The following is a 10,101-nucleotide window of genomic DNA, read 5'->3' on the forward strand; positions in this document are numbered from 1 at the left end:
CCTCAATATAAAATCGGACTGGCCAACAATTAATGATCTCAAAGAATGATAGACTAAATTCATCTAGTGTTTTTCACCAAGTAATTTATAATCTAGGATGACCACCAATATGAAGAAATATAAATATATCATTTTAATTTTAAGAGATATAGTTCAATTAATCAATCTTGAATTTACTTTTTAAAAATTATCGAATGTAACAAATCTTAGAGCTACTAGAAATTTATATAATCATTAACTTCAAGATCTCGAAAAATTAGTCGAGATACACATAAACTATTCTGAACACCTACAATTAACAATATATATATATATATATATATATATATATATATATATAATTTTAATGAGATTGAATTTAAAATTCATTCAAAAATATATATATAAAAAAAAACCTTGACAGATTAAAATCTTTTCAAGTTTATTTAAGAACATAATTATTCAATCTAAATAGAAATAATTTAATATATAATAAATGATAAAAACAGATTTTTTTTTTATTTTAATCTTATCACCTAATCTGGATCATTAAATTTAAAATGACATGATTAAGAAACATGCCATGGAATTGGCCGCAGAGGGAGGCTACTGATTTAGATGATTACAAGGACAGATAAATAAAGGTTCGAGACATTTTTTACTATTAATTTCCTATTTCAGAATATTATAAGGAGTCGATTAACGTTGCCAACATTCATAACCCCTCTTCTACAGAGAAGGTGTGTTTGACACCATTTTTATTTTTAAATATTTTGTGTTTTAAAAAAATATTAAATTAATATTTTTTAGATTTTTTTATGATTTTAATGTAATAATATTAAAAATTAAAAAAAATTATTTCAAATAAAAAACTAATTAAGAAAGCAACAAGCACGGCAATCTCGTACACCCTCAAACAACCTCAAACTATCGGAGAAACTGAAGGCTCCCTAACTCCGAACATAATAAACTCGATGATGAATATTTGATTTTCCCGAGCAAGAGGGCACCATGCAGAAAACTTCAACGAGAAACATAGAAGCAAAAAGAAGGTAAACAGGAGTCGGAAACAAAAATATGAATCTACTAGAGTCCATTTCGAGCTCGAACAAACCACCACAGTCCAACGCACCCAACCGCCATTGCTGCAATAAGAGGTGCTTGGCCATCTCGGACAATCAATCTATTCCTGTTTTTTCTCACTTCCTGAGACCTCTCTCCCAAGCTATCACGAACAAGATTGCTCAAGGTATCTAACCGAAGCACGACTTGACGTTGCACCCGGGAAATTCCTGATAGCTGTCCACATTGAGCAATAAATGAGAACATTGGAAGGCACTCCTGCTAACTGGATAGTATTGATGTGTTTCAAACACATGATTAACAGAACAACTCTACAAACTTGGATGCACTAATTTTCACCTTTAAGGTGTAAGAATTTATGCAATCATTCTGTTTTCTGTTTTCACTATACTAGTGACATCCCTGTTTTTTGGATTATATTATTGTTCCTACTTTTGTGAAGAACTAAAAAACTTTCAAACTATTGACTACAGGAACTTTTGTCGAGGATCAATAGACCTATAAACACTAGTGCATAAAATAATTATGAGATGGTTTGGTTTGAAAGGGTCAGCCATGGTACCTCCTCCATTAAAGATGACTCCTTGGCCAACTGGGATGAAGATGAGGAATTGAACATTCTGGATCCATTCAAGGAAGCATTGCCTAAACCAGATACGAAGTAAGAAGCTGGAGCAGAACCATTGCACACTTCAGCTTGGAGAGCCATGTTTTGTTGGCTAGGAGAATTCTTCTTGATGGTTAGCTTGGAATTTAACTCTTCAATACAGGTTGTGAACTCATCCATTCTGTCATTTAGTGAAGAGATCTGTTCTGAAAGTTGAGTTATGGCTCCCTGCACAAGAATATATGTAGCAAGAGAAAAAATGAATAAAGTAACACAAGAAGATTTCAGTCCCACCACTACATACTATAAAAACAAGAAAACAGCTATAAAGACTTGAATTCAACAACTACATGCTGGGAAATGAGGCATAACAGCTGAGAAACTAAAAGGAACACCTGGTTGGCTAGTGCAGCTGGTGACTCCAGATTTCTATCATCAAACCTTTTACTGGTTGCAGCAAGCCCAGTAAGCTTGGACAAGTTCCTGTCCCTTTGAGAGGAATATGAATGTGACATGCCACTGTTTGATGTAAAATATGATCAGTCTATATCACTGCCATTTCAAATAGTACTTAGAACAAATGAAGTAAGGACAATAAAGAAGAATTAGCAATGTTACAAAATAGTTTTGAATGCAGAGAATCATAACAGATTTGAATTGGTGAAAGCACCTTTTGCCATTCTTAAGTCTCCTGGCAACTCTATCAGCAGAGGCGCGCAAAAGTGCTTCTTTGGGGCTTGAAACCAGATCCTCATCTAAGCTGAGCTTTGTCCTCAAGTCATCTGGCAAAGCCTACAGAATGATCAGATCAGGACCACTTTTGCAGGAGAAGTCATCATAGGTGTTGGATATTCACGTACCATGACCTCATTTACAAGCCTTTCTAGTTGAATCTGTTCTATATAGGTACGTGGAGTGTATGAACCTTCCAAACCAAGCTGCTCCGCAATGAATTTTACAACTAACCGATCTCTTCCTTGCACCTTTTTTTAGACAAGCAACAATGTGAGTCTTTTATAGCTCAAACAACATACTATCAACGAGATACATAAAGGACAGAAGATTGATAACATGTGTTTCGATCACTGAAATAAAACACTACATCATCACACTTAACATAAATCCAGTATTTCTATAAATACATAGAAGTTGATGACATTAACCATCTTTGGCATTGGATAGCATGGCCGTGTGCAAGAACAAAATGTGCTCAATCAACAGTACATGTTTGGAGTGGAACGGAACCGTTTGAAACTACCAGAAAAACTTAACTAGAAAAGAAAATTACCAAGGCAAAATTGCCTTAATCTAGTTGATTTAACTTTACAGTAACGATTGTTATCATTAATGATAGATCAAAGTATTTGTCACCATCAGTAAGTATCAGCTATGTTATAGGAATTTAAATAATTTATTATTTAAGTCCTGCAGATGTTGGTGCAATTTAACATTAGTCTTTTGTATTTCTAGAACTGACAGAGATAGTTAATCTTCATAATAGATCAAACGTTAGACCTCATGTTGTCTCCTTGCTGAAAGATGCTTTATAAAGACTGCCATGTTAGTTCTAAAAGCAAATGATCTAACGTTTAATTGCTTTAAAACTCAGGGTTGAAAATAATTCTCCTAAGAATTCTCAATATAATCTAAGAAAACTTTTGCATGGTATAGCAAGAAAATTCAGAAAGTACGACAAACTTTGACTGCAGCTGAGTGATACGATATTTAACTATTTCATTACTGGTGCTTTCAACCTTGTACATGGAGGCACCAGCTTACCTACCATGTAGACGGAAAGTGAGGAATTATTTAAAAGTACCTGAACATATTGACGATTAAGCTGTCCTAACCAATCAATTTTCACACACACTCTATCATCAGAGAATATATGGCTACTTCTTTGAAGGATAGCAGCTATTGTGTACCCCAAGGCCATCAGCCCACTAAGGAGTTTAACAGTGACTTCAAAAGTGATCCTTGGTGATATGATAAATGGAACATCTGCAACCCATTCCTGAAAATGAACTATCATTAACGAACAAGATAAATTTGTATACATAATAAAACAACATCATGAAATCAACATACCACAGATCACCCAAACAGCCATTATAACACCAACATATTTTGTCCTACTGAGGTTGCAACAAATTTGTTGCGAAGCAATGTAAGTCTTCAGGACTAGCACATTTTTCTACAGAAGTAGATTATAGTATGCTGGATACCTGATGCATGTGCTGGACCAGGGGGCAGAAAGGTATGGCGTACAAGAGACAAGTTAAAATTTTTAAGAAAAACCCAGAAAATCTTTCAAGTCAGAAAGGCTGCCCATACTGCTTAACAACATATCTAGGCATACCCCTTCTAATATTCTTTGGCCACGAGTTTGTAACATTTAAGCTACCGTTTACCAATGCATGCTAGTTAATTTTGCAGAACCTTAATTAAAAGGAAACAAACTTTTAGGACAAACCTCAAACATGAGATTGTATTTCCCATCTTTATTTCTCATCCTCAGATACGATTGGCATGTTTCTGGATCTTCACCAGGTGGTAAAAGATATATGTCATAAATCTGCTCCGTTGTCTCTTTTTGGTCTTCAGAGAGAACAGCTTTGATCTGGTCCACCGTTACCTTTCTTGCTGACTACAATAAAAATACACACTCAGAAATAGATGTAAATTAAAATACAATCACTGGAGCAACTACTGATTAGAACAATAGAAAGATATGGAGAATCGAAAAATGCAAATAAAAGAGTAAATCAAAACAGATAAAAGTAAAAAACAACCTTTAATATATAAGTTGGACTTTGGAATCCAGAGAAGGGGTTGAACTTGTTTATAATTTTTATATGCGCTGTTTGGAGATCTGGCTCAATAAAGGCTTTGTACATTGGATATACCTGCAAAATAGTGAAGCTTGTACTTGAAAAATCAACATCATGACAAAAAAAGGATGTTCAGAAAAGGAAAAAAAAAAGAAAAAGAATATAACACAACCCAACCGTTTCAGATATCTGTTGAATTATTTCCTCTGGTTCTTGGCCAGCACGTTGGATGTCCCTTAAAACCCGTTTTACAAGGTCAAAATGAACTCCCCCAGTCACAGATACTCGGAGGTCTAACAAAGGTCGCAGATTTGCACTTAGAGCATAGATTCCTTCAATAATCACTATACGAGAAGATGGTACTTCGAGTGTCCTGTTACAATTACATACTTAAATTAGGTTAAGTTAAAGGTGCACACTGCACACGAGAAGTTAACAATATTAGGATTGAGGTTGATTATTTTCAGCAAACTTGTAAAAAAACTAAATTCTGCTTGAGTTTTGCATCATCATGTTGAGCCAAGTCAAGGTTTCAGTCTTGAGTGGCCTTCACATACAAAACCTAAGATACAAATTCAATTTGATTCTTTTGTAACACTTTTGAAGTCCTGCTTTTCCATGATTACTGAGAGTTTGGCCCTTGCTACTCTTGACTCTTAAAAAGTACACCCATCTTCCAGTCAACACCATACCATTAGCGTATGATCTTTAATGTGGTTTCATCAATGGTATCATGTCACCAGGAGTCCCATCAATGGATATGCTGCTTGAGGTTTTATTCCTTTTTTCTTTTTTAGTTTTACGCAATGAAAAGGGTTTTCAAAATTGAGTTTGTGTTTTTCCCTTTTCAATGATTTTAAATGGTGGTATTTGTTCAGTTTTACATTAATTTAACATGAATGTATCAAAGCAAGATTGCTTCTAATTTTGGGGTGAACTGAGAAACACTGACCAGTCATGAGGATGGAAGAGGAGATGTGGGGATATTTGGTTTTAGATGTAGGAGGATGGAGAAGAGTTGTTTGGTGAAGATGATTCCAAGCAAGGATGATAAAAAAACCAGTTGAGGAGAATACAGAGTACTGTACAAAAGGTCAGGTTATATAGTGAAGAGCTAAGGCTGTAAGGATTGTTAGGTACACTTTCTCATTTTTATAATAATACAAAGATACTAGAAAGCATGATAACTAAAAAAATTGGAGTAGATCTTAACCTGTATCCTGTTCGTGTGCTAGACTTGAAATCGTAGACTGGAACCTCAGCTGGTTTCCCTGCCTTTAAATCATGAACATTCTTGAGCAATGTGTCATAGTCCGTCAAGCGTGGGTCTGTTACAAAATAGCATTAGAACCAATAGCATACACATGCATGATTTTATCATAACTTCAAAATATTAGAAATGCCATGAATAACAATTCAAACTTTTGAAAACTGTGGTTACATCTTGCCATTTCAGCTTTCCACATCACAGGAAGCAAATATAAACTCACTACCCAGCAGAGACAGCTGAAGTGTTAGTTAAATTTATAGCTGTACAAGATAGTCTGTCCGCGGGCATGTCTAGATTCTTTTACATGTGTCTCATGCAGCAAGGAAACTCATCCACACATTCAAGTGGCAACAAGAAGGTAGAAAATGAGTGGAACTTCAGAAAGACAACTAAGACTTGCAATGCACGCATCAGAACTGTAATCATGATCTCATTATCGAACTAGTATGGGCCGAAAACTGCTATGGCCAAACTTAAGCGCAGTTATTTACCAAATTCTACCTATAAAATAAAAATCTTCCAATACATACTTTGAAATGAGAGACGCGGAAATGAAACTCCAAGTTTTTTGACATGATGGCACTAAGAATATTCCGGTCTTCTTCAGATATAGATTATAGTTCAAAGCATGTTCTGTAACAACCTAAATAAGCAGTGAACCATCTCTCACGTAGCATCCACATCTCCACACCCCATAAGACAATAGAAGTGCTCTTCATATCAGTAACACCATGTTGTGAAGTACTCTTCACAACCCAGTTTGTCTCAAGTTACTCAAAATTTGATGCACCACATCTACACCTAACGAGTTTATATCAGCAGCCAAATCTCAAAGCCACACTAAGTATGTTCTAGGTTGAAATGGAATTCATGGCTTTGAGAATGTAAAGGTATTAGAGCAGCTAGTTATGATTTGAGACTACAGCTAAGATTCACTGAACTGCAGAACATCTTAGAGATGCCATTGGCTAATGGTGTGACCGCACGGAGAGCTTAAAAAATATGTGCACAGATGCTGAAACTTCCATAAAAAATCACCACCTTTTAGCACAACTGATAAATACCATTTCCAGAAACCAAGAGAACATGTTCTAAAACTAAAATCAGTTGTGAATTACGACAAATTCAGGAGCAAGGTCATGGAGGAAAGTGATATACAGTTGCAAATGTCAATAAACCTGCAACAGCGGAAAAATTCAAGAAAAAGTGCATTCCAGAACTCTAAATCCATTGAAATCTCCATCAGTTCAATGCACCTTCAAAAAACTGATGACATAAAAATTCTCTGTTGACCCACTGAAGCATCACAGATGCTGGAATCTAATAGAACCAAAGGTAAGGCGTTGAGTTAGGGGTATAAAGGGCTCTATATCATAGACGCATGATCAAGAAGGGTGATGTGATGTTGGCACGAGGAAGACAATGGGATGATAAAGATAAATAAATGATAAGGGACAGGACTCAAATTTCAAAGGAGAAAGGGAAGGCAAGTTCCAAGAAAATTGGGAAAAAATTGAACTAATTAGCATCACCAACTAACAAGTTTGTCACTGTGATGTCCACAAAGACAGACTTTATGTCACTCCTCTTTGTGATATTATCATATTATGATCCAACAGTGAGTCCAACAAAGCAAGTCTTCAAGCACAGAAGCACATGGGAAATAAGCCTGGGTCAGCTTTTGTGTTCAGTATAATCTTAAAGAAAGCACGATTGTTAAGCTTTTCTGCACCAACAGGACCAAGTCCCTACCCTAAAAATTGGTTTCTTTAAAACCTTTTACATAGTTACAAGTATTGTCTAGCATCAGTAAAAAGTACACATCCATATCAAAAGTACAGTAACATTTTGCATGCAGACTTTTTTGATAATCTGCAGTATATAATAGCTATGATCAGAGGAAACTAGAATAATTTATTTAAACAAGCACTGTATAGCTCTTTCCAACAAATTAACAGTGAGGTTCAATAAAAAAATTGCAAATGATCTTCAAAAATTGAAGTCGCATCTTCCATATCAATTTACCCAGACAAACTGCTCACAAGACTAAAGTTACAAAAGAATGACACATGTAAAAAGCAACATTACCATCAAAATTGCCATCAACAATTCGGCTTGAATCATTGTAGTTGTCCATTGATATGACAGCAACGCTGGGCAAGAAGTTGAGAATTTTTTCAGTGAAAATGGTCTTCCCAGCTCCTGAAGGGCCTGCTATACCTACCAGTATTATTCCATCATTCTTTTGTGCTAACAATTGGCAGGCACGGATAACAACAAAAAATCCCTTCTCAAATGACAGAGGATTTTGGATTGGAACTATCTCAAAGCGATCAGAGTCCTTTTTCTTAGTTGATCTGACTTGATCTTTCAAGAGTCCCAGCCGTTTTGGGTGTGATTCAGCTTCAGAAGTATCTTTAGCCATAGAAAAGAATACGCTGGGTCAAACCTCTGCAAGTAAGACAAATTAGATAATATGAATCAGAGGCAAAAATTATGGCATTAAATGGTAAAAAAAACAAATGATTTTCCACGCACTACTAAATGCACACAGCAGAAGGGCAAGTTCCTAAGATATAGCATTGAAACGCAGGATTTTAGTTCAAAAGGGTAAGATCATCTTTTCATACAAAAATAGTCACTCGCAAAGTATTTGATAAATAGCTATAAGTTTAGAGCACCCCTAATATAACATATATGACTTAGCTACCAAAATAAAAAATCAATTAAGAACTCCAGCATAGCAGGCTCAATTCTGAACTTCTCGTTCTACAGAAAATGACAGTTCATTCATGAGAAAAATCCAAAAACATGCTATATTTCCATTATAACAAGTTATGATAGAATGAATGAATAATGGAGCTAAATTCAAATTTATTAAACATGACAAGTTATGAATGAATGAATAATCGAGGTATGTTCAAATCTATTTAAACAAATGTAAAAATTCCATGGCCCTCTGCTACAGTAACATCGCAATTCAAATGCGTTTCTCACTAGATTACTGACACAACTCATTATTAAACAATAAGTTCACGTCCTAAAGCCAAATTACTTTTTTTCTATGAGAGAACTGCCACATTTAGCATTAGCAAAAGAAAAGGGTCGTTTTAATTCAAAATATTCAATTTTTATGCAACGAATTTTGTCAGAACATTCTTTCTCCTGAATCACACAAAAATTTACTGCTCTAAAGATCCAAACAAAACCTTAGCTATTCCTGAAAACAAAATACAAGAATGTTGACCCCAAAACAATAACACATATCATTTAAAAACAAAAACAAAATCACTAGCAAAATCAAGATAAGAAAATCAATACTAAAAGAAATCCAAACAAGCCAAACACCAACAAACAGGGCTAAAAACTCAGCCCCAGCAATCTGTACGGATCCACTATAACACCATCCCAAAGCAATCGCCACATGAAGAAGAAAAACAGTAGAATTTAATAAGAAAATGGGAGAAGCAGCACAACCCAGATGGAACAATGAATGAAAAAAAAGCAAGAAGAGAGGACTAACCGAGTCAGAGTGAGTTTTCGGTTTTGTTGTAATGGCAGTGAGGTTTTTAGCAAGCGAGGGAAGTCAGGTCAATCTTATGAGGTCGGTTTCTTACTATAAATAGAGCAAAATAAAATATTTTCCTTAAAAAAAGAATGAGATATTTCCAGGATTTTACTTTTTAATTGTTTTATAAGATAGGGGAGTTGGGAGTTGTAGAGATTCTGGAACTTCACTCGAGAAAGACCCCTTGGGATAGAGAAAAATATAAGAGACAGCGGAATAAGATTTTATATCACAGTATTATGAACATATAAAGTTGGGAAAGGTTTTTCAGCCGTGTTTATTTGTGCTAAAAAATTTGAGTTTTTTTTTTTAATTTTAAGTTTTTTTTATTTTTTTAATATATTTTATCAGTTACTCTTCCGATTTCATTTTAAATTAAAAGATAATACAAATCTGAAATCCATGATAAGAATATTTTTATTTAGGTTTTCTTTCTGTATTTATTTATTTAGTGGGAGTCTATAAAAATAACTAATAAAATAATATTAGTTATTTTTTTTCAGAAGTGACCCTTGGTCCGGGGGGGTTGGTTCGGGTCATTTTACCAAGGAAGATTTTAGGTTTGGAGTACAATTATCCATCCCGTTGCCAGTAGCTTCGCTCAAAAAGGTCTTTAAGCTTTCCATTTTCCGGTCTTCGCTAGTCGTTAGTGTGCAGTTAGCCGTCTACATGCACGTTTTTTTAAGAACAATTTAAGCCATCGGATGGGATATGATGTTAATGTGTAAACTGTTTTTCCGTTAATTATTAAAATTATTTATAT

The 10,101-nt window shown here is 34.8% G+C and overlaps 1 protein-coding gene across 2 annotated transcripts; it reads right to left on the bottom strand.

The window, feature by feature from the left end:
• Window positions 1-817: 817 nt before the first annotated feature.
• Window positions 818-9,546, bottom strand: LOC118047216 (inorganic pyrophosphatase TTM2). 2 transcript variants are annotated; one of them, XM_035056459.2, is made up of 13 exons: window positions 9,294-9,546; window positions 9,092-9,165; window positions 7,859-8,221; window positions 5,714-5,828; window positions 4,678-4,873; window positions 4,462-4,575; window positions 4,143-4,316; window positions 3,489-3,683; window positions 2,530-2,652; window positions 2,340-2,461; window positions 2,065-2,188; window positions 1,625-1,897; window positions 818-1,278 (listed from the first exon to the last, which is right to left on the bottom strand). In XM_035056459.2, exons 3-13 carry the CDS (start codon window positions 8,193-8,195, stop codon window positions 1,066-1,068), a joined length of 1,986 nt encoding a protein of 661 aa, XP_034912350.1. In that variant the 5' UTR covers window positions 8,196-8,221; window positions 9,092-9,165; window positions 9,294-9,546; the 3' UTR covers window positions 818-1,065. The 2 variants fall into 2 exon arrangements, with proteins under 2 accessions (XP_034912350.1, XP_034912342.1); XM_035056451.2 differs by lacking the exon at window positions 9,092-9,165.
• Window positions 9,547-10,101: the final 555 nt, after the last annotated feature.

The sequence above is a fragment of the Populus alba genome, chromosome 10 (genome assembly GCF_005239225.2).
Source record: "Populus alba chromosome 10, ASM523922v2, whole genome shotgun sequence".
In the NCBI taxonomy this organism is placed as follows: Eukaryota; Viridiplantae; Streptophyta; class Magnoliopsida; order Malpighiales; family Salicaceae; genus Populus; species Populus alba.